At 38.3% G+C, this 25,747-nt stretch overlaps 1 protein-coding gene across 4 annotated transcripts; it reads left to right on the top strand.

Moving 5' to 3' along the window:
• Positions 1-234: 234 nt before the first annotated feature.
• On the top strand, positions 235-25,033 carry ppp6r3 (protein phosphatase 6, regulatory subunit 3). 4 transcript variants are annotated; one of them, XM_082540261.1, is made up of 25 exons: positions 235-453; positions 5,981-6,152; positions 6,340-6,573; positions 7,306-7,492; positions 7,641-7,778; positions 8,012-8,077; positions 8,507-8,619; positions 8,985-9,098; positions 9,382-9,508; positions 9,700-9,852; positions 10,983-11,132; positions 11,329-11,393; positions 11,498-11,613; positions 12,111-12,196; positions 12,772-12,858; positions 13,426-13,505; positions 15,550-15,604; positions 15,989-16,119; positions 17,141-17,256; positions 17,880-18,072; positions 18,202-18,299; positions 18,526-18,721; positions 21,773-21,880; positions 22,812-22,886; positions 23,025-25,033. In XM_082540261.1, exons 3-25 carry the CDS (start codon positions 6,347-6,349, stop codon positions 23,074-23,076), a joined length of 2,733 nt encoding a protein of 910 aa, XP_082396387.1. In that variant the 5' UTR covers positions 235-453; positions 5,981-6,152; positions 6,340-6,346; the 3' UTR covers positions 23,077-25,033. The 4 variants fall into 4 exon arrangements, with proteins under 4 accessions (XP_082396387.1, XP_082396388.1, XP_082396386.1 ...); XM_082540262.1 differs by having other exon boundaries at positions 236-453; positions 13,459-13,505; XM_082540260.1 differs by having other exon boundaries at positions 236-453; positions 13,408-13,505; positions 22,815-22,886.
• Positions 25,034-25,747: the final 714 nt, after the last annotated feature.

Here is a 25,747-nt window from a genome sequence, read left to right as displayed (position 1 = left end):
GAATTACACTACATTAAACCTTCAATTTGTTGTGTTACCACATGAGTCTAACTGTTTTGCTTAAAATTTGATAAACGGTATAAACCCCGTTCTTCCGGCACAGTATACATATACTCTGTGTAAATGACGTCTTGACGAGGCACGCACCTTGTCCAATAAAAGCTCACGACCTTGTTTGAGCGACAGGATTCGCAACCAATAGTTTTGCGGAAATCGTTTGATTGACAAACATTGCAGCTGGAGTGGGGGAAGGGGTCGATGAAGTTGACGGAACCGCCATCTTGAAAAGTGCTCTCCGAAGGTCTACATTTTCGCGCCTGTTAGAAACAGTTTTAAACGCTTTATTTTCCTTGCCAAAATTTCATCTTAGCTCTGTCTTAGTATCGCTAAGGTCCGAGGCTAATGTTAAGATAAGCTACATGCTGGAGAGTCGGTGTTTACCCTTGTCTATTGGTAGGTACAACTGCAAGCTCATACACTTGGTGCTGAAGAGACGATTAGCCAGCAGTCTTTAGATAGCCGGCTAACGTTAGCTGGCTAGCAAAGAGCATACTTGGCCATCTTATCACTGCGCTGTCAGGCTGTGGTTTTTTTAAGCTAAGAGGAGGCTAACGTTAACATGACACATTAGTGTTTTAAGGTACCTCGGGATCATATTTTGATTTTATTGTCAAACCTGTCAGCCAGTTAATATTACCCTCATATGTGACATATATTAGGGTAACTGGTTGAGTTCGATAGCACGGGGTTAGCTAACAATAGCTAGTGACGTTCCTTGTACCGGTGTGTTGTCTTTAACGCCTGCACCGTTAGTGGTAGATAGGTTTGGGCCTTAGGATGTAAACGAACTGGTAATGACGTGAATTAAAAAGGCTGCTGTTTTGATCCGTGTTTAGCCGAAATTAAAGCTAACCGTTAACTTTGCCTTCGAAGGTTGGTTAGCTGAAATTAAATACAGCCAATAACGATTGCGTTAAATGACTGCCTTTACACATACTTAAGGAAATTCTTCTTATTTTTTTTAAACTGCTCATTCTGTTGGTTCGGAACAGATAGTCAAGCCCAGATGAACCAGGTGATTCTGGGTGAATACTAAGTATTGCCACCCAGCTAAAATGTGATATCTTATTGCATGTGTATAGTTGTACTACATAGGCCTGAAATGTAGGTAGAGTGGATATTTAGATTGATTTTATTACGGGCTCGTAATGTTTATGTGCCTACGGTATTTTTATTATTTTCGCTCTATGGCGTATGTTCAGCTGTTTTGGGGAGTGATAGTTTTATCAAAATATAGGCGTTTTATAGTGTGAGTGTAGTGCAGTTTTTGTGTCAGTTGCATTGCTGAGTTAACACAAAATTCATAATAGCAGAAATATAATCGGCATCCAGATGTCTAGCCGCACTTGATTTGTCAAAGTAGTTTGGGGAGTCACAGCAGCCGGTATCCTCTATGTTTATTACACGCAGTTGCTACAGTCTCTTGGTAACAAGTCACTGTTCTGAATATAAGTAGGAAGGTGCTTTGTACAGTGGGTGAGCTTGTGATTATAGGTTGTCTGTGGTACAGAACGGGTAATTAGAAGACCTTTTAGGTGGGGAATCAATGAATAGGTCAAATGATGAGAGACTGCTAGTCACAAAGTGTTTAAAGATGCATACAATTTAAATTAGGTCTTTGCTAAGCGATTTATCTGGAGAAGTACTGCTCAAAGTTAGTTTAAAAATTAAAAGAAGGTTTACCTCCTTGAAAGCAAAATAAAAAGAAATGGGAATGGATTAATACCTCTCTACAGTAATGTACCGAACTGGGACACATCTCAAGAGTGTCAACAACAAATTTTCAGAATAGTTGCTAACAAGAAGCTTTAGTTTAATGTAACTTCAAACTTACGTGAATATAGATGAAATCAGAGAAAAGCTAAGATTTTGACAAATTTTCACAGGGATTTAATCAGACATCATAATCATATCATTAAGTCAGGGCTCTAGCATTGAAGAAAAGTGGACTGAAAGATGGCTTGAAAATAGAGGGTATTTACATTGGTCTTGATGGGTATTGTTTGTCCCTTTTTCATATCTTTATTGCATGTTCATGAAGTTGTTTGACAACAAAAACTGAAAAACGTATACAAATAAGAGCATTTCCTTCAGAGTATTCGTATTATACACATTCTTAACATGGGAAAAACCAGGACATTGCAGCTTAGTTTAATTCCAGCCAATAGCAGCACTTCAGGCATTGTCATTGGCTTTTCATATTGTCTGTCAAAACATGGATTGAATGAGCTGTCACTTTTATAATGACTAGAGCAGGGCGATATGGCCAAAAATATTTATCACGATATATATTTGAAAATTTGCGATAACGATATAACTGACGATATAATTGATGCGAGTCAAAATACAACTCCACAACATTACTAGCGCAAAAAGACAACCTTCCATTTATTTTCACTTAAACAAGAAGCTGGTTTTTATGTACATTAAAGCTTTATAAAAATGTAACAGTGCAAATGCAAATTCCTTGCTGAAAGTTTAACCAAAAGGCATTTCCAGTAGAAATGGGCTGACATATCCTGAGCATAACCATGTATAATATCCACTGAAGTTAAAAAGAGGTGCTTTGCAACATTAAACTGCAGTGTGCAGTACGTATTTTTCGGACCATAAGGTGCACGGGATTATAAGGCAAATTAAGCGAAACAAAGCAGTCAGATAAATCAAACTTTATTAAACTCATTCTTCTTGCTTCCTCCACTTCTGTACCATTGATTCATTAATGTTGAATTCTCTGGCAGCTGCTCTATTCCCATGTTGTTGCAGTATATTAATGACTAACCTCGTATTGTGGATGGATTATCTCAGTTGTTCTCCTGACTGAAGTTTGGTCCGTTTACAGCATCCTGCCATGCGATTGCATTTGTCTCTAACCATGAGGAACCTTCACGTTAACTTTTATAAGTGTAAAAGTGTTAGTGTTCGTCCTCCAGCTTCACTGTTTATGTTATGCTAACATAGCTGTGTTGCTAGCGATCACGTAGCACATCATTATATACCAGCTAGCCCAACTTCAGTAACCCTACAAATGTCACTGCTGTTTATTTTCCTCTCTTCATTTATGTTGGAAGTGATAGCAGAGCTGTACGTTTGAATTTTTTCAGAAATCTCTCAGTCAGAACATGCAATATCATGCTTAGGTAACTAGCAAGCTAACTTCCGCTAGCTTCCTGCTAACTTCTAACTCCGTTAAATGTAATAAATTTTGTTTTCATGGATGCCTGGAAGTTAAACTTCATAGTTACACCTGGTAAAGCAGCAATGCTGATCGTTTTATTAAAGATGAAAGAATTTAGACAGTTTTTAACTCTCAGTGATGCTGCAGTGTTCGTTTGACCTGAACGATACGGAGTTTAGGACCCAGATTACTCCCAGATTTAAGAGCATCTTAGTCCGACAAATACGACAATAACGACGGCCGCTTGCATCTTCTGCATCTGACGGACAAACACCAAACCAGTTCCACATCACTGAAGTTGGAGCATTTTTACAAACCAATTCTGGTTCATCTGTTTCACTCAACAATCGGCCATGTGCGTATGAAAACAAAGGCTCTGCACATGCACGTTTTACTCATATTCTATCGCGGTATTTCATTTTCCTATCGTTGCCTAACATTATACCAGTATTACCGTGAACGGTATAATATGGCCCAGCCCTAATAATGACCATGTTTTATATTGCTATTAAAAAGTTTTTTGCACGATAATTAATTGGTTTTATTGCCTAGTTCTAATTATGAGGCACAGATGAAGTAGTAGAATCATGTTAGCCTAGATGCAAGTCTTCATACCCAGTTGGTGATGAGAAAGAGACTGGGGAGTTTATTTATTTTTATATAAGATGAACGGTTAAAATAGTAATAATTGAGAATTTGTGCCTTTTTGTTCTTTAACTAGAGAAAGGTCGCTCTTTGTATGTGTGAGATTTCTAAATGCATGTAAGTTATTGTAGATTTCTTATTATTGGTGTTTAATGCCAGCTGGTTAGCCTCAGCTGGTAGTCATCTTGGGCCTTAGGTGGGCTACTGATACATCATTGACATTGTCTCTTTGACTCACTTGACCACTGTTTAATTTAAAAAAAAAAAAAAAAAAAAAAAAAACCTATTCCAAACATGTAAAGAAAATCTGTGTAGCAGCAGTAAAATGTCTCCAAAATGCTGGTTCTTTCCTGTTGGCATTCTCCACGTTATGATAGCTCTCTGTAGCAACCAGTGTGTAGTAAACACAGAACAATGTAAAATGGATCAGGAGGTTGTCACCACTATCCAGTCCAGGTTTTTAAGTCAGGATGAGATGGATATCTGATCCAAATGTTGGGTGGGGGCATTCTTAAAGCCTTTAAGTTATGTAAGCACTTCTAAATGCTGCTGACTATAAGGCTAAGTTCACACTGGAGGTCTTAATGCTCAATTCTGATTTTTTTTTTTTTTTTTGGTCCGGTTGTTCACTGGATGGCCAGGAAGCGTTCACAATGTCTTTTTGATTGTCTTCTCCGGCGCTGATAATTGGCGTCTGTCTTGTGTCAGTGACGTAAAAGACTGATTTAATGCGACTAGGGCTGCCACGATTAGTCGACTAGTCACGATTACATCGACTATCAAAATCGTCGTCGACTGGTTTAATAGTCGACGCGTCGTTTGAAGCTTTGTAAGATCCCAAAAGACGCAGGAATAAGTAGCAGGATTTAAGAGTGTAATAACGGACTGAAACAGAAGATGGCAGCACTGCATGTACAAGGATGCCAGCTGCCGTTAAACCCCGAAGAAGAAGAAGCTGTGTCCCAGAATTCATAGCGCGGCCCAGCTCAGTTTCCAACAATGGCGGCAGCTAGTTAGTTTTAATATTACTCTTATTATTCTTTCTGGGTCACAAAATAAACGTTTAACATATTTTCAGGCGAGAATGTAGCTGTGTAAACCTCAAATATCTGCTCAGTTTATCAAGCGCTCCGACGTTTTCGGAGACGTCTGTTACCCACTAGCTCTATAGCTAGCCGGGGGCTAGGCTCGCTAGAGCCGTGAGAACACCGGACTCCCGGCAAATCGTTTTCAAACCCACCGCCGTCTTTCGCTACTCAGGTTAAACATGATATATAAGTCACTTAGATAACTTAAAAATGTTATTGTTTGGCTTTCTTTCAGTGTTTTATTTGTTCCTGAGTAAATCGGTTTGGCTGAGATTAAAGTTTTTACACAGCTGAATAAACGTCAAGCAGACAGCTGATTATCAGAAGTGTGAGATGCTCGAGAATATACTCCGGTGTCCTGTTATATTTTAGATAGCAAGGAGTTTATTAAACTTCACCGAAACAATCTGCAAATTTAATAAACTATCATCTTGTCTTTATTGTTAGTTAGCACAGACCTTACACACTTAAAGCTGTAAGCAAATGATAGTTATATAAGAGCAGATGCTGCTGGTGCAATAAGCTGTACGTTTTACCTCCAATGGATGATGATCTGATTAGTCGACTAATCGCAAAATTAATTGGTGACTAGTCGACTATCAGAATAATCGTTTGTGGCAGCCCTAAATACGACGTGACCCAGGTCGGATTTGAAAATATTGGATTTGTGCTGTTCAAACTGTTATACCATGATCGGATATGCGTCGCATGGGGTCAAAAAAAGTCGGATTTGATGGCTTTTCCCCGCAGCACGCCGTGTAATAAATACTCACAAAGAAAACTGTGGCTGTTTCAACTTATGTAACACTGGACTCCAGGTACACGACGCCAGCTGAAAACACTTCACTCAAGTCGAGTTGCCCGAGATTCACAGAATTTACAGAAAATGTAAAATTTTTGTGATATATATCTGTGTCGGGACGATAAGTGTCTTATATCGGGATATGAGACTTTGGTCATATCGCACAGCCCTAATATATGCCCATCTGCTTTTGTCTTTCTCCCACAGGTGTGTTCGTGTTGAACTGCTGTATGTGCGCTTTTTGTGAGTGTGTCCATTACCACTATCTGCCTGCTTGCCCATCCGTCTGGTCAGCCTGGAATGGGCCACAACTCCCAAAGACTAGAACAAACCTCTTTTTAACCTGAGCTTTGCTGTGAGGACTCCAACATACTCACAGGTGAGCTGAAATAAGAACTGTTACTCGATTATTGAGTGATCCCTTAGTAAATCATTGCCCCTTAGATGAATCTCGATTGATAATGTTTCATTTTTGTGCTCATTTTAATGACTCACTTTTGCCCACAATCTGTTTTAACATATTTGTGTCCTTTTTTCATATATATGTATGTATGTATGTATTAAAGAACCAACATGTTTTGGAAATTTGACCTCCACACCACATCCCACATTGACACACTGCTGGAGAAGGAGGATGTGACGCTTACAGAGGTAATGGATGAGGATGATGTCCTGCAGGAGTGCAAGGCCCAGAATCACAAACTTGTGGACTTCCTGCTGAGACCACAGTGTATGGAGGACCTGGTTACCTTTATCACACAGGAACCCAGTACTGATGTTGAGGAAAAGGTTAAATACAAGTAAGGAAATGGTTATTAATTTCACAGTTTGACGAAGATGTATGTTGACATCAGGAACATTTAACCTACAGGATGTAGTTTTTCTGTAAACTTATCTGTGGTGCTAAATCAAAGTTGCGTAACTCCAGTGTCTAGCAAACTGCTGACATGTCCACAAAAGTTGAAATGTTAGCAAGTTTGTTCACAAGGCCGGAAGAAATTGGTCAAACTGAGATTTGGGAGCTTTTCCCCAAACTTCTGATTATGTGGGAAAATCCAGTTGGGAAAGCTTCACATCCAGTAGTCTGCTTTAAAATCACTCATTGCTTTAAATACTATGGTATTACTTGGACATATGGCTCCCACTTGAGCTATATGAATTCACAGGAGAATTATCTACACTTGTTTTGATCTGTTGTTCAAATTGTTTTTTGAAATATGGAAATCTGAAGAAAAAAGAAAAAAAGTTTGATTCTGTCTGGTGTATAACTGAGGTTTGTAAAAAATTCCTGTTACACTACTTACAGAACCGATGGTGGCAGTGCTGCTGTAATTTAGTGTTTTCTCAAAATAAACTGGTGAAATGAAGCAACTAAACTTAAACTCTTGATCTCTGGTTGGATATAACTTTGAGAAGAACTCATACCTCTAGAATTTCCTGCATTTAAATATTTATCTGCTTTGTAATGAGCAGTGCTGTAACTATTGGAAAAACTCTAAAAGGGCCTTTTTTTTTTTTTTTAAACCCCTCAGGTATCCCAACATATCATGTGAGCTGCTTACATCAGATGTGAGCCAGATCAATGACAGACTAGGAGAAGATGAAAAACTGCTGATGAAATTGTACAGTTTCCTCCAAAATGAGCCGCCCCTCAACCCCCTCCTGGCCAGCTTCTTCTCCAAAGTTCTTTCTATTCTTATAGGACGCAAGCCTGAACAGGTAGGATTTTTATTTATTAATTTATTTCTTTTCACCAATGATGCCAACATGTAAAAATACTGAGAGGATAAAATGCTTTGCTACTTATAGGTGTAACAAAGTCTGTTTAAATCGGTATGACAAAACCTTGTCTTGTTTTTATTTAAAGATAGTTGATTTTTTGAGGAAGCAGGAAGACTTTGTAGACTTGATGATAAAACACATCGGGACCTCTGCGATCATGGACTTGCTGCTCAGGATGCTCACCTGCATCGAACCACAGCAGCTACGACAAGATGTTCTCAATGTGGGTAACAACAAAATGGTTCCCTCCTTTGCTAAAAATGATATCCTCTCAGGCACTTTACACTAGAATATTACAGTCCACATTAAATTATATTGCCATCTGGTATAGTTTATTAACCGTTCTCAGTTGATGTTAAGGAATGAAGTGGACAGCAAAGGGTGAAACGTTGTGAAGCCTTTTTATTTAATAATGAAATTTTATGATTTCCTGACAAAGTTCTTTGTTTCTATTAGTGGCTGAATGAGGAGAAAGTGATTCAGAGACTGGTGGAGATGATACAACCTTCTCAAGATGAAGATGTGAGTTTCTTACATATTTTGCCCTGTACTTCCGGTATTCACCAGGGTATTCGTCAGGAAGTATACTGGTACTTATTTAATCATTGAAGACATTCAGATGTAATATTTACCAGTATTAAACAATACTATATAAAGTGCAGAAAGTCACCTGGAGGGGTGCTGGGCTCTGTACCTATGAGCCCTCGGTGAGAGGCGGTGTTCGGGTGGGGGTTTCTCCCGATGGGATTTTCTTCCCTGCACTTTCAGTCATTCTATTTGACTGTGGGATGAGAGCCTCATTGGAGAGTTGGCTCACTGATCGAGGGCTGCAACAAATAGCCTCCTGGTCAGCTAGCAGGAGGGAAATACAAGACTGGAGGGCTTTTTTTTTTTTTTTTTTTTTAAGCTGGTTAGCAGTGTTTTATTTATTTTTTTTCTTCTTGAAAACAGAGACACTCCAATGCATCACAGTCACTCTGTGAGATCATTAGACTGAGCAGAGACCAGATGTTCCAGGTGCAGGGCTCTTCAGAACCTGATCCACTTCTGTCCACACTTGAAAAGTATGTATTTGCTTCTTTACGAGAACTTGTCAGTATTGTACAGAATAAAACTATCTATGAGTACGTCGTTGGTTCAGTTTGTTTGTTTGACCCAATAAGAGGGAATGTATTGTAATAAAAGTGTCATTTAGTATAGCCCTTGTCCTTTTGGGGAGTTACGCTCTGAGTGCTCTTGTTTTACTGTGACGTAACCTTTGAACTCAGATATAAGATAATTGGTGTGAATTTTGATAACGATCAACCAGATCAAACTTTAAATCATTCTCTTGTGTCTATCTTTGTTTTTGTTCGATTTCATTGTCATTTTCTGCCATGCAAAAAAACCTGCTTTCCCTCATTTAAGTGTCTGTTATCTTCCTCTTCAGGCAGGAGACAGTAGAGCAGCTGCTCTCTAATATCTTCGACAAGGAAAAGAACGAGTCTGCAATTGTCAGCGTTATCCAGATCCTGCTCACATTGTTTGAGACGAGGAGACCAGCGTATGTCTTGTCCTTTCATCTGCCAGTTGATATTTTTAATTTGACATGGGTGGAGATTTTAAAATAAATCAATTTTTAAGCAACACAATACCGCTTGAAATGGGGAGCTAAATACCGCAAACATTCTTTCTGTCTTTATTGCAGTATACAAAGTTTACTTCTCCTATTTGGATCCTTAAATCATATAGTCCCAGTCTGAATCATGGTCCAAACTGTACTGGCAAGGCAACATTGTTTTGTTTTCTTTTTTGCACTAGTTCATGTGACTGGACATGTGTTGTAGGTTTGAGGGTCATATGGAGTGCCCCCCAGGGATGTCTCATCCATCATTCTCAGTGAACCACAGCATCCTCGAGGCTGTGAGACCCAGACTCAAAGATTTTCACCAGCTGCTACTCGAACCTCCAAAGGTAAGGACTATTTACAGCTGTGACTATTGCTCTGTTTGCAGATTTGCAGATTGTAGGTTGAAGATAGGTGGACTATGTTATATTTTTCAGGCCAAGTCTGCAAATATTGATTGATTGATTGATAATACTTTATTTATCCCAAGGAAAATGACATTTGTAGTTAAGATAAACACTTTGCTTTCCACCATCAGAAGAATATGATGAAGACAACATGGGGGGTTCTGGACCCTCCAGTGGGCAACACCAGGCTCAATGTGGTCAGACTGGTCGCCAGTCTGTTGCAGAGCAACACACACAGCATCAATACAGAACTAATTAACCTCAACACACTTGGAGTTATACTAGTAAGTACTATCTTCTTTTTAGGGTGTGTGGTGTGGGGGCGGAGACTACAATCAATGCAATGAATTTCGATCTTAGACAAGTTCAAAAGTTTTCTGAAAATTTTTTGGGGCATAAATTTTCCACAGAAGTCCAGTTCAGAGTTTTTGGTCTAAATCTGAAAATCCTAACTTGCACAATTAACAGAAAGTTTTATCCCTACACTTCAAACTTCCACACCATTCAAGTCAATGTCCAATCCCAGTAAATTGTTGCATCCCGATGTTATGCAGCCATCTGCCACCAGATGGAGCATTGTTGGGAAACTGGAAGAACTGGAAGAGGTGGCTGATAAGAGAGTGGTCTGGACTTCCCCGCTGCCCAACCCCAGATAAGCAGAAGAAAATGGATGATTTAACTTTTTGTTGTTTTGGATTTTATTTTTTAGCAATGTGGCTGGCCTGAATTTTCAAACGGCCTGCATCATTCATAATGCACGACACACAACACATCGCTTTTCAGTATTTCGTGGGGGTTTTTTTGTTTTTTGTTTTTTGTTTTTTTTAATAAAAAAAAAATACTTAGCTTAAATCTGGCCATCCAGTTATCACTTGTCATGTATAGTGGCAATGCACAGGGAGCCTACATGTCCACCATGATCCGGATATAAGATCTCAGCCTGTGAGGAGACATGACAGATTTTTTCCTTCATAGTTTGTGTCAGCTATGTCGGCAAAAAAAACCTGAAAAACCTTTGGTTGTGGTTCCCCCTAGTTTTATTCTGTCCGTCGGTTTACTAATGCGACCCGTGGCTCAGGGGGTTGGGAAGCGCATCTGTAACCGGAAGGTCGCCGGTTCGATCCCCGGGCTCTCTGTCCTGGTCATTGTGTCCCTGGGCAGGACACTTTACCCTACTACCTACTGGTGTTGGTCAGAGGGGCCAATGGCGCGATATGGCAGCCTCGCTGCTGTCAGTCTGCCCCAGTCTGCAGCTGTAGCTACAACCGTAGCTTGCCTCCACCAGTGTGTGTGAATGCGAGAGTGAATGAATAGTGGCATTGTAAAGCACTTGGGGTGCCTTGAAAAGCGCTATATAAATCCAATCCATTATTAATGCGTCTCCTTTTGTACTTGTTTTTGTTTTACTCAACAGGATATGTATTTCAAATACATCTGGAACAACTTCCTCCACATTCAGGTGGAAATCTGTACAGCCATGATACTGGCTATGCCTCCTGCCCCCATAGACATCCAACCAGACACAGAGGCAGAACACGTGAAGGAAAGCATCCTCATCAAACATGTAAGATTGAAATACTAGAAGGGGAAAACCACACTTTTTAGTGTGTGTGTGTATAAATACACATATGTATATGTGTCCATAACCTGTTTATACAGGCCTATACGAGCAACAGACTTGGAAGTTAACTATACGTCACGTGAGCTGTCTGTCAGATATTTCTTTGGTGTATTTAGTATCTTGTGTTTTTCTCCACCAGCTGTTTCAAAAGTGCCAATTTATACAGAGAATCATTGATGCCTGGAGCTCCAATGAGAAAGAACAGTAAGTATTCTTGTTTGCACTAAAAGCATAATACTTGTGTTTTATTGGTCATGGCGCTAGCACCCTATTAAATATGCTAATACTACTATTGAACCTTGTTTTAGGGCAGAAGGTGGGCGGCGACGAGGCTACATGGGTCACCTGACCAGAATAGCCAACTCTATAGTTCATAACTGCGACAAAGGCCCTAATGGGCCGCAAATACAACAGCTCATCTCTGGTGAGGAATTACATTTCTTTGAGTGCTCATCTAGCACCATCATGTGTTGTTACTTTCCTGTAAAGTGTAGGTTTATCATCGATAGGTCTCATACTGACCAGGAACACATCATCATCAGCACACTAACGTTTCTAAACCCTAGCTCATATTCCCCTTCGTTACACTCGTATTTTAGGAAGGACAAAAAGCACTTCCATGTGAGGGGAAAGAGAAGAGCTGGCTTTAAAACACAAGAAACTGTGGAATAGAATTTGGAGCATGAATGTTTTGTTTATTATCTGGGTTTTATAATTATTGGACACTAAAATCATAACTGAAAATAAAGTGAGAGATGTGCTTACCCATAATTTGAGAATAACATTGTTATTCTACTTTGTTGTAAAGGGGCTCAGGGGGTAGCACTGTCTTCTGCCAGTAGTTTTGATAGCTGTGCTCTTTATGTTGATGTAGTGTGTGTGTGTGTGTCTGTGTCTATATAAATTTCATGTCTGTGACAGAGCTCCCTGCAGAGGATCGAGAAAAATGGGAATCTTTTATTTCTGGACAGCTGGCTGACACAAACAAAAGAAACACTGTTGACTTGGTGAGTAACAACACGAACATGAAAAATAGTAAAGCTTTCAGGTTTGTTTTCATGCTGAACCATTTAACAGCTAAAGTGTTTTGGCATAGCATTAAAATGTTTTTAATGTAAATTTTAATTGAAAATAAACTGCTAGGACAAACGAGGAAAAGATGAGCCAATGATTCAGTTTAAAATATACTGTCCAGCAAGACATTGAGAGTCAGTAAGTTATTATGAAGTTGAACTTTAATGTCAGCCAGACTGATTTCCCTGGGAACAAAGCATGAACTAAGCATCACCTGTATATAGCACTTAAGTAAATTCTATCCAATGTTTATCCTCCAGTCAAAGGTGAGGTCAGATGTTGGGGTCTGTTGACAACCTGCTGTGATAGTTTCAGTATTTCATGACGCACTGTAGCACAGGAACCATGAGATGATAAAATGGTGAAATAATTATATTTTTAATAAAAGTGTACTTCTAATTTTAATGTAAGCAGAAATTATAGTTTAATGATTATGTTATTTAATTTTGGCACTCTTTGCACTCCATAAGCAGGAGATCATTTTGTATTAAATGTCATGTTTTCTCAGGTAAATACACACCACATCCATTCTTCCAGTGATGATGAGGTGGACTTTAAAGAGAGTGGTTTTCACCAAGACTCGTCTCTTCAACAAGTAAGATTTAAACACAGATGCAAATGGATGAAGGCACACAAAGCAGACCCATGGGCACATAAACCCAGCTCATGTAGAGGTAGCCTTTCTGCCTAGGGGGCCAAATCAAAACCTTCTATATATTAAAAGTTATTGTCAAAAGTGTTTTCGATGATTGGGGGGGGACCCTAGGAAATTTAAATGTGCAGTACATACATGTCAACTTCTTTTTAAATTTTGTCCACTTCATGCTTCACAAGAGAAATTGAAGTCCTCCAAAGTGCATCAGGTTACTTTGTTTGTTTTGGGGTTTTTTTTTCTTCTTCCCCCTTGACTTGGCCAGCTGTTGATTTCAGTGGGTACTCTGTGTCCATGGGTCCTGCACAATAACTCTGTCATCAGTGTAGCAGTAGAAAATTCAAAAATGAATGTACTTTAAACATCTATCCTAATGTATGTTATGTGTGTGTGAATATAGTATGTGTATACATGTTCTTTGTACTGCAAGTAATGACATTTTTGGTGTAGAGCCAAGAGTATATCATTATCGTTGGTCCTGGGTTTTGCCAGGCCTTTTCTGATTATCAGATGCAACAAATGACGTCCAATTTTATTGAGCAGTTTGGCTTCAATGACGAAGAGTTTGCTGATCAGGACGATGTTGTGGAGTGAGTACTTTTCCTACATTTGCTATTTAAGTATTACCATGTAACACAAAAGGTACAGCACACTACACTACAAGCTGGTGGGTCATTTTTTTCACTGTTAATTCATTCAGTTATAGAATATTTGCATATGACTTTTAAAATAAAGGTCTTCAATTTAATTTCTTAATTTTGAGTCATTCATTGGCTTGTGAAGGATTTCCATTCTAGCCCTAAACTCAATTTAAAAAGCATAAAGCTTTTTTTTCTGAGTAATTTAGATTTTCATTTTTATATAGAAAGAAATGTCATCACCAGCGACACCATTTTATGCTTTATCATTAGCCTGGTACACTGATCACGTCAAAGGCAAAAATTGGCTCAAAGAAGAAATCATATCCACCTTTTTCTGCTGTCGTGGGCCGCCTCTTTTCTGTCTTTCTTAGGGTGAGCTGGAATGGGCATGCTTGTGGTTTTGCCTTTTATGTCACTTGTTTTTCAAAATGCCTGGGAGTGGATCAGTGAAGTACAGCTTTCTTACATAATCTTAGGCTTCTGGTGACCTTAAGTTATTCTTGTAACTTTTAGTTACAAGAATAACTTTTCTTTTTACTTTCTTTTCTTCCGCTTTAATTTAAAAAAAAATGGCATCAGTAAAGCGCTTAGGAAGAAAAGATCTGCTCTGAGTAGGTAGCTATATGAACACCTGTCGAAAAGCATGCTTGTTAGAAACATAAGACTCATACATGGGGGATGCATAAATACAATGGACCCATAGCATTGACCAACCTACCTCAGTGATTGAATGTTTCCCAGAAAGGCTGAAAATGCACATTGACCACAGACATGACCTCTACAAATTCTGTTAAGCATAATATTATTTAATGTTAGTGTAATGAAAATTTGGCGAGATCTCTTTTAGAAAATAAAGCTGTTATTCACTGAGGTCTTTAACTGATGTACCTGATAATGCTTCTGCTCTAGCTAATCTAAAGTGTCTAAAGTGGTGTGCCTCCTGTGCCATCATGATGCCTGGAACATATCTGATGTAGCCTAAAAAAAGAGAGGCCTTGACTTTCCTGTAGAGATGTACACAGCATAAAACCTCTGCTTCTTTGCTGTAAAAGAACAGTGCATTGTATACAGGGCAGATGTTGGCAAGTTATTATAAGTGGTCACACAGGTGAAAAACATAGATAATTCCTTCATTATTAGTTGTTTCAATAGTGTATATCCAACTGCAATATGCATGATGAGTTTTATATTTATTGTATTTTCATCTTTGTTAGAACTAGGCTAACAATAAAAAAAACAACAAAAAAAAAAAACATGCTTGGGCAAAAAGTGATTGCTTAGTGGATGGTAAATTTTCAGCAAAATCTTATGTGACTACATCAGAATATCAAAGTAGAGACTAACAATGTTGGGTTCCTTGTCTGCATTGTTTCCTCTACCTGGAAATGTAGCTTTTCTTAGCTTGGTCAGTTTAAAACATGGAACGGGGACATAAAGAATCAGGTGGTGATTAAAAGTTGTTTATTTTGTACTGGCTGCTTGAAATATTAAACAAACTTTTGCTGTGTCCTAGAATTTGTCTGTGTGGGGTCATTTGGAGACGAGTTAAAGGAAAAACAAGTGTCTTGATAAGGTGTTGTGCCAGCAGTGTGACTTGGCATTGTTTGTCCAAGTCTATGAAATTCTACACAGTGGTTAAGCAGCACAAATGATATTCCCTCGTTTTGATGACGCCAAAAGTTCAGCTGGCTTTTGAATCTGGCAACTAAAGGTCATGGTGTTTGAGTCACATCAGTCATACTTATTAAAGCCATTCTTTCCCTATGGATGGGAGCATTAACATCTCGGCAACAACTTGCATCATTGGGAGTGCTTCATCACTGGTTTAAAAAAAAAAGATCACTCTACAACTAAAATGTGTCCCACAGCAATGGCCAAAAGATTCCCCCATTGTAGGAGGGAATCTGGGGTTTTTCCTTTAATTTGTTGCTTGTCTGTATGTGGATGCCTAACAAATCTAACTCAATAAAACTCTCTCTCTTTAACCTTGCAGTATTCCCTTTGATAGAATATCAGACATCAATTTTTCACTGAATACAAATGAAAGTGTAAGTACTTTGATTATTAATCTAAAATTCATAATGTTGAGAGTAAAACTCTTCTGGAATTAGTTAAAATATTTTTAAAGGCATGATGTGCATATCCTGATGTTGATATTAATTTGGAAGCAGATGACAAGAAAGTGAGAAAATAAAACTGCTGTAGAATACAAACCTTGAAGTAATATTTTTTTGTACTTCAAACAAGCCTCTAGGTATTCTTCAGGAAAAGAAATGACAGCATAATGCTGTGAAAGATGCCTGAGGCCTGCTTTCTAAGTGAATGCTTCACAGCCTAGGGTTTTGTTCTGTAAGACTTTACTTTGTATGTGCATGTGCTTTAAGCACAACCGATGACACTCTAATTTTGACATGTGTGTAAATTTTCTCCAGGCAAATATCGCTTTGTTTGAGGCACGCTGTAAGGAGAAAATCCAGCAGTTTGAAGATGCTGGTTCAGATGAAGACGATATCTGGGATGAAAAAGATGTCACCTTTGCACCAGAGGCACAGAGACGCCCCAGGTGAGTCAGACACACATGCACCAAGAAACTGAACTTTTTTTTTTTTTTTTGCAACTGAACTGAATTGAGTTACTGAATTAACCTTAATGGCCTCATTATACTATCTTTCCACTTGTTTTTAAATTATTTGTTACTTAATGTTTTCATTAAGGGGGCGGGGTTGCCTTCATTTGATAGCATTAAACAGGACTATCAAGTCAAACATGGGCATAGTTGTAGTGCTGTGAGAGCAAGGTGGTACGGATGTGAACCATGTGCCACCAGATTTTGAACAACTAAAACATTCAAGTGGTAGGAATGATATAGCAGGTTTTCTCATGAATTCATATGGACACTGTATTTGATCTTATAGTGATTCATTTTTATTAACATCAACGTCAGAAGCTATTTGTAAAACTTTTTAGTCTTGTTTAAGGATAATTTGTTGTGTTTAGAGTTTTTTGCTTTTTGTGTGATTGCTTTAGAAAAGTGGTAGTTGTATCACCATTGCTGTAGTCATCAAAAAACCTTTGTATTATCAGCTTGTTACTTCAGTATTTTTAATACAATGGTAATAATAATCGTTATAATATTTAAAATCAACATAATATGAATAATGTCATCAGTACTTGGATAAGAAACATCTCTAGGTTTGTCAGTGTTAGTTGTAAATCACACACAAATTCATTCACAATGGAAAGATGAGGGAAATGAGAAAGGTGAAGGTCGTATGGCTCTGAATACATATTTTAGTGGTCAACAAGGCCAGCATTACATACTTATTATGCAAAAATACAAAAAAATGTGTTTATGTGAACTGTAAGTTCCATATAGGAGCATATATACAGATAAATTGTTTTACAAAACGCCACCAGAGCAGCCTGTTTATTTAAGCTGTATCAATAAAATCCTGATATCAATTCCTGCTGAATTGTATATTCTGTTATTTATTTAGTTATTTATCTATTTATTTTTAATCTCACTCACAGTATAAAGAGGACAGCTCAGATCTTTATTCTAATACTTGATCTGTCCATCACAGGAGTTCAGGCAGCACAGACAGCGAGGAGAGCACAGACTCAGAGGAGGAGGACGTGAAGAGGGATCAGTTTGAAGCTTCCAACCCCAGCAACGATGACAGAATGGAAGTTGACACAGGTTAGTGGTTTTGAGACAACCACATGTAAGACTCAAGTACACAGTGGTAGCCTAATGACAAATTGTCACAAGCGTTTTTATTTATTTTATGTTTTGCCTCAACTTGATTTTAGGATCAAGATTAAACTAAGATTAATTTAAAGTTATAGAGTGTAAAATCTCACTGCTGGTCAGTAGATTGCTGTCAGCTGAGTTTTAACCCCTCCCAGTTCGACTGAATAATCAAATCAACTCCTTTAGATCAACCCCGAAGAATCAGTAACAGTTGCTTTCATTTTCTCCACAATGGCCGCTTCCAACTGGCATGTTTTTAGTATGTATTTTTTCACATACTAAAGCATATTTAAATAATATCAACAATAAATTGCGCAATAAGCAATAAATTATGTTGTTTTTTTTATTTATTTAAAAAAACAAACAAACACTGAGCCAGTAAAAAAAAAAATGGCAGTATTTTACTTTTTTTTTAATTTTATTTTTTAAAACCCCTCACTATGTAGGCATTGCATTGTGTAATCACGAATAATTAATCACTGTAATTAATTGGAGTTATTTTCAGTTTATGCGTGAATTAAAACGTATATATTTGGGGTTGTTTTTGTTGTTTTTGTTTGTTTGTTTAGGCCCAGTGTGGACGGCAAATTTTGATGATATCCCTATGGACACGGGTACATCCACAGCTTCAAACTCCAACCCCAGCAACCCAGCTCCATCCTCTCCCTCCACCTCCCCTGATACAGCATGGAGCTCCTCTCCTGCAGCTAACTCAAACTCAGAAACTGGCTGGGCTGATTTCTCCAACTTCACTCCTGTCAAGTAAGATGTCCTGACTTACCATGGGTCTGTTTTTCTGTCTGCAGTGTTGCAGTTTCTGGAATAAATAATTTGTGTTTAAGATAGCCGTGAAACTTGAAAGTGCTTTATAAATTTATATTTATTTTTCAGCCCCAAAGACCCCCTGAGATGCAACTCTCCTGTTGCTATGGAAACCAGTATAGAAACAATTGACCCTTTAGGGGTTAACGCACCCATGCAGTCTGAAGGTGAGATATGCACAAATGCATGTCCTTGAGTATTCTTGTCATCTGACAAGGGAAGTATCCAGAATTTCCTGAACTTGATGATGTTTCTTATATTTCTTATATCTTTCTTATATTAGGGGTGAATGTAACCCATGTTGAGGTAGCTGTTGATGCTAAATCAGTCTAATTGACGTTGATTGATTGATTAGACCTGACACCTAATGTCACATTTCTTAACATCCCTCAGACTGTGATGGCTGGTTGGGCACGAGTGTGGCTTCTCCAGCTGCCTCTGCACCTAGTGATTGTGGGAGCTCTAAGGCAGAGGAGGAAGCATCTAGCTCTGAGCACCGCAGCATCACAGAAACGGTCATCAATGGCTCCATGAAAGAAACAGTCAGTCTCACTGTTGATGCCAAGACTGAGACCGCCGTTTTCAAGAGGTTCGAGAATCACTTGCACACAAAAGAATTACACTTCAGACTTATGGTGATGAGAGTGGTGCCAGTGCCAGTTGGAATTCTGTGATTATAGGCATGGGTTGGCTGGTTTTAACTGGTGTCTCTTATGGGATGCGGGGCTGGCTCATTGTAGCTTCATGCCAGAAGAAAAACTCTTAAGCTACTGAGGTAGTCCTACTTTGTGAATAACTCATCTTAACTAGGCTGTAGTCAGTGTAAATTCTTAAAAATTGTTATCACTTTAAGAATTTACTTATTTATGAATACAATCCCAGTTTAGTTATCTGTGCCTCAATGAGGATTAGAGGCTGATCTGATAAATGATTCCTACTTGACCTGGTCCATTGCACTGCCATAAAGAAAGGGGCCTATAAACTGATTCAGTTTTTAACACTGACTATTCTTTCTTCCGCTGTCTAGACTGTAGTGACTGTAGCTAACATAAGTTCTTTACACTATTGGTGTTTTGAGACTTTAGATACAACCACTATAGATCCTGTGACATTTAATTTGTGTGCCCTGTCATGGGTTAGTGTAATGTGACATGATAATGTGGACAGCAGAAAATAGGATTTTGGGGGGATTGGGGTTGATATTTGAACACTAGTTTGTTTGTGTTTTACTCCTTGATAGCCATTTGATGTTCAAAAATCCAAAGTAACTGAGGTCTTGCCTTACACAAACTGGGGATACCAAGTTTTGAATGCCACTTTTCTGTCCTACAAGCTTAAAAAGTGCCTCATAAAAAGTCCCTTTCATGGTGAAATCCTTGTTTCCTGAACAGTCAGGTTTTAAAGTTGGTTGTCCTCTGTCCTTCCGTCCCTTTGTTGATGCTGCATCATATTGTCTGTCTGCCTGAGTTGATAACAGCAGTGTAATGAACTGAGCGACACTTACAATCTGAGCTTCCCCTCTCTCTCTTGCTGTGCGTTGTGGGTGTGGTCTTCTTCAGAGTGTTGAAATCTTATCGGTATGTACAGCCAATCAGAGATCAGCCTGCAGCCGTGATGTAGTCTTGTTGTCACGTCAACCACCAACTTTTCTTTCGGAATTTTGATCTTCTTTGGTTTCAACTCCTTGTTTGTTTATTTCATTATCTCCATTCTGCATGTGTTTTTATCAAAGGTGTGTTTTTCTTCTTTTCTTTCTTTTCTTTTTTTTTTTTTAGTGCAGTTTTTTTTTTTTCCTTTTTAATTTTGCCTTGATCTTATTCAGATTACTTTTATTCTAACACTGCAACACAATCTCATTCTTGGCTGAAATGTTCCAGATGAAATTGGCCCAAAGTAGAAACCAGTTCTCTGAAGTGGCCTCAGTTGGATTTTTATTGGTTACATACAGCTTTCTAAATATATTTCTCCATATGCTTGTTTCATTGGTGTGCTTTTCCCATAGCTGCCTTATTTTTTTGGCTTTAGCAAATAGACAGTGTGTCCATCCTGCGATTGTGACTTATTAGAGAGAAAAACAATACTACTTTTGCAAAATACAAAAGCAAAATGTGGTGATTGTATTCTGACTGAAAAACTACTTTAATACAGAATAAAAACATGTACACGTCACAGCTCACTCTTCACATAATAAAACAAAATTTGATATTGGCTGTAATACAACTAGGGCTGTTCGATATAACGATGTATATCGGATGACAATATAAAAACGTCTATCGTTTCATTTTACGCTATCGTTTGTTTCGTGGTGTCGTAAAATAAACTGTTTACAGCAATATTTTTTCATCATTTTGATGATCACTGTAGTGGCTATATTAATTTCTTAAAGTTCTCTCTTTCTCTTATATTTAATATAACCACACTACGGACGGACAAGCGCCTGTCTTTATGTGTTGTTGTTGTTGTTGTTGTTGTTAGCAACAACAACGACGGTAAAACCATCGAGTGGCTCCGCTGTCCACTTGTTTGATCCTGTTGAGACTTTTCAAAATAAACTGAATCACGTGAAAGGGTATGCAGAAAGTTTACGGATGAGAAGCAAAAAAGAGCCATCAGGTGCTAAAAAATAAACCTTCGACTCAAACTTTGAAAGAAAACGATGGCCGTTACAACTTATGTCTAAAAATGTATAGTTTCATGCATCGGTTAAAACACTGGACTCCAGGTAAAGGACGCCCAGCTGGAAACACTTCACGCAAGTTGAGTTGCTCGAGATTCCAGAATTTACATAAAATGTTACATTTTTGTGATTTATACCATTGTCAGGACGATAAATGTATTATATCGGTATATGAGATTTTGGTCATATTGCACAGCCCTAAATACAACCATTCTAAATATAACAATAACTGAGGTAGATTCAAATAGAAAGATTTGTGCTTTAATGTGTTGCTAATTGAATCAGATTTCAAAACAACATGTATTTGTTTTTCTGTACTATAAATTCCAGAAAGTAACGTTTTCTCTTTTTTGGTACTTGACTAAAATTACATTTACACAAGCATGACTATATGAGTTTGAATGTTTTTGTGAAATTGTAAAATTCTGTTTTTAAAACATGTAACTGACTGCAGATTTTTAACAGGAGACCATAAACATTTGTTTTCTAATTTTACACATTCTGGGTACCCGTTATATAGCACCTTTTTAAATGTTTGAATAGATTTGGATGTTTGTGAGTGTTTTTAGTTTGATTGAGGCCTCATCAAGATGATTGGTGGTTCTCTGAGACAAAGCAAGACTGACGGCTGGTACAAACAATTTTGGTCTAATCAGTCTCTAGGCCTGTTTACTGTTTGCTTGCTAGCAACAAAGTAAAGACTATCATAGCTAAACAATCCAATCTGTTGACTTTCTCCATTTGCTGTACATTTTGATGCTTTTCCTACATAGACATCAGAGGTGTTCCATTTCGACATGACCATCCTTTGTTTTACTGTTCTTTCTGTCAGTCAGTTCAGCATGCTTCACTGTTGACATCTCACTGTTGTAATGGTTGGTGTGGTTCTGTGGAAAAAGTGACTAATTAGAAGGGATTCATACCAATGTATTAATGCATATGCTGTGTACTTGTGTGTTCCAGTGAGGAAGAGAAGATTGCTTCTTCAGAGAAGTACTCAGTAGTGGAGTATGTGGAGTCAGAGAGAGCAGGCATCAACAGCTCAGCCACAGCCTGCTGTCCTAAAACTGGGTCAGATATAGCACACACAGTCTCACAGTCACTACTTAAGTTTGTTTTTGTCTTATAAAAAGCCAGAGTCGGCACGTGCTCTGCAGTGTTCAGCGGTCGTCCGTCACACATTTGTCCCTGAAATGTGCAGGACTTTGCAGTATTCATTGCTACTATCAGATGTGCTTGCAGAATCTGATAGTCAGATTATGTTTCTTCATAACTTCAAGTGCATTAATAGTAATGAATCATCACATTCATCATTTCTGTTATATCGCCATCCAGATGCATCTAGCAGCTATGTCAGTGCCCCACGTTTCTCTGAGCTGTGAATAATTGCAGGCCTTTCCATTTTGGTTAAATATGAGCCTGGAAAATAAAAGATGTGATTTAAAAATTAGTAAATTGCTTTTGATTAAAAAATAGTTAGCCTAACAACAAAGTAAACAACTTCTTTCCTTCCCTTTTCAATTGGATTAGACCTTTTCCAGAAAGCAGGTCATTTAAAGTCTATGAATAGTTCCAGATTACCTTCAAAGTCTGCTTTACATCAGCTCAGTGAATGAGGTATTAAAACTGCATGGCAGACAGCTCCTTTGGGCTCTATGCCAACAGTTAGAGATAGTTGGGGTTTGGGGGAGAAATCCTGACTGAGTGATCTCCTCGTGTAACTAAACCTCTTAAGTCGAGTTGAGCATCGCACCCAGAAAATAAGTTCAGTATAACTCCTGGCCAATCAGAGCTTGGTCAGTTGCTCTATTGACTGGAATTTATTTATTTTTAAGAAATTATAGGTGTAGGAATTGATAAATGACAAGACAAAACTGTTTTGCTGCAAGATACAAATTATCTTGAGCTGATTTCCATTACAGCCTTTTCTAAACCGTTTCACATGTTCTGGTATTGTAAACTGAATATATTGTGTTTCTCTCCTTATTCGTGTCCTGGCAAGTAGTGAGAAATGTCGGCCCATTGTGGAGCTACCCAATGGTCCTCTGGAAGAAATGTCCCCCACAGAGGAGGCCAAGTAAGTCTGACTGCCTTTGTGATTCAAGTTTGAATTTCATTAGAATATAATCAGTCTCTTCATAGTCTTCATTTATGCAGTGATATTTCCTTCTGTCTTCAAAAGGTTCCGTATCTATATCTCATTCCTCTTTTCTAGGCTCGACAGAAGTTCTGTGTCCTCTGAGCCAGCTGTAAACGGGCCAGCATGAGAGTCACTTAATGCCTGCCAATGGCCAGCCTGTTCTGCCATGCAGGGCCTTTCTCCTGGTCAGCCAGCAGAGGCTGCTGCTCACAGCTGTTCCAACCACATGCCCCATCAGGACCAGCAATACTCCCATCGTCTCATCACTGAAAGACAAATGGGCAGACAGGTGTACAGACACAAGATGGACTAAGAAGTAAAATGAGAGACACTCAAATGGATACGGAATAATTTTTTTTCTGCATTTGTTTATATACTATTGTACTTAGGAGGTGATGTGTGACTGATATCCTGACTCCCAAAATTAAATAGTAATGTTGCGATGGTTAAGGAAATGATTGTATGAATAAAATATTTTATAAAAGGAAAATGTATACAGAAGCATAAGTTGAATTACCACAGAGAGGAATAGCTGATTCATGATCAACCAATCACCATGTTGTTGTTATTGGCTGCATAACAGGCTGACACTTCAAGTTAGAGCTATATTTAAAATTTCTCCCCCACCGTTGATCTGTCTCTGAGCAGAGCTGCTCTGACCAATTGAAACAGTTTTATTTTTGTTGCAGCTAATTGCAAATGATTTTTCTCTTGTGATCTTCTGCATTGAATAACATTTGAGCTGTTTTGGTATGTTTCTTTCTAATTTATTATGGAGTTGAGATTGTAGTAACAAAAAGGGGAAAAAAATGACCATAGAGATATACCAACACTGTCTCTTTCTTACTGGCTGCTTTCATGCTAACTAGGTTCTTACCTCGCAGCTGGAAGGCTAAAGAGGAGATGTTTGTCACCACAACCTAAACTAGGAGCTATAAATGCATTAAGAATATGTTCGTTTTTTGTTTTTATCGCAAGTGCTCTTCAGATAACTGGTTTTCAGTTTGCTGGGTCTCCCTTTAGATTGCATTATATTTTTTAAAAATGTCGTTCCAAGTTGAATATTCATCTCCAATGTGCAGAACTGTCAATTCAGCCTGCTACTATAGTAAAATTGAAAGGCATTTAATTGCCAAACTATACACAGAAGTAGAGGATAAATTTATTTAATAATAAATAAATACATTTTGCCAAAACACACAGCTGCCACATGGGGTAGGCCCAAACAGCTACACAATCTACAGTCTGTAACTCTGTCAGCTGTGGAGGGCGAGCAGATGGAGCTACTGTGTGTAGTCCCACCATCTCGGCATTAGAAAGATATTGACTGGCAAGGCTTGGCTCTGGAGGTTTCCTCTATAGGTAAGAAAGTGTTGGTTTTCAAAATATGATTTTTTTTTTTTTTTAAGTCAATATCTGTACTGTTCAGCTCAAGCGCACATACTCTATAAAAAGGTTTGAGTTTGTGATTTCCCATTGAATGCAATACATAATTTCTAATGTGTGCTAGGGACAGCACTTTTCATGCCTCATACATCATGTGGAAGCTGTGTGTTTTCTGCGTTACCTTTTGCAAGATTGCCTTGTGTCCACCCTCATGGGCTTACATGTGACAATCAGGTGAAATTGTTTCAGCCAATGACTGTGTGCCAGCAGGTGACACTGTTTAGACCGTACAGTGGGTGAGGTGGAGGTACTGCTGTAGAAAGTTTGGGCAAAAAAGTTTAATGGTGACTTCAAATGATGTACTCTGTCAGCCAGTCTAATCAATGAAAGCAAACATTCCTGCTAGATTACTTTGTAATATGAATGGTGACATTTTACTTTTTACCTGCAAGTTTTTAAGATAAAATGATAAGGATTACTTTTACAGTTATCACATCAGACGCTCTGTAGTGTTTTAGCGTCTGGTATGTGTTCATGTGTAAGTTATTCCTGCAGAGCAGGAGGTGCAGCTTGAGTAAAGCACCCAAGTTTGAAACAGTTTTATTTCTATTTTCATTGACTTCATTCTTGTTCATCAATGTTTTGTTGGGAATCGTTCTTCACTTTAAAACCACATTCATAAAGCATTATTTGGAAAATGGTTTGATTTATTTTGGTCTCCAGTTTTAGAGGTGGCAGCTGGATCCTGAGGTGTATGTTGTGTTTGGGGGGTTCTTAACATTATAAGTGTCTAACTTTCTTTTTTTTTGGTTTGGTTTTTGTTTTTTTTAATTTGACCAACCGTTGGTGCCCTGGGCAAAACCAAACACTGGCTTATCTTGATTGGCACTATTACTGCAGAATGTGTCCACACAGGTTTGACTCTTGTATTGAGCACTAAATGCACCAATCACCAATACTTGTAGGATTTTAAAGTGGACTTGCCATGCTAGTTTCCAGCTCTGTTCTTTCTCTTGGACACCTGGACAACCTAAACTGCTGTGTAACCACCTGACTTAGAATAAGAAGCTGCAGATAATATGATGGTAAAAAAAAACAGACTTCAACTTGCCTTCTCTTCTTTGCTTTAACCCCTTACTTTGCTCTCACCAAATTAGTTGAAACGTGGTTCCTAAGGAAAATGGTTTTGTGACTTGGTTTTCTGTACCAGGATTGGAGATGAAATGAGAGGTTTACAGGTAATGGTTCACATTCACTGCTCTGTTCAGTTGTGCATATTTCTAGACTGTCAAAGGCACAACCCATTTTCTGTTAGATTAAAGCTGTCAGTGGAAACTCGAGTCGGTTTAATATACTGATGTATATTAAATGGTGGTAATCGCACCCATTTTCCTGTCCTCTTGGGCTTTGCT

The sequence above is a fragment of the Aulonocara stuartgranti genome (genome assembly GCF_965226115.1).
Source record: "Aulonocara stuartgranti genome assembly, chromosome: 7".
In the NCBI taxonomy this organism is placed as follows: domain Eukaryota; kingdom Metazoa; phylum Chordata; class Actinopteri; order Cichliformes; family Cichlidae; genus Aulonocara; species Aulonocara stuartgranti.
This window is presented reverse-complemented; position numbering and strand designations above follow the sequence as displayed.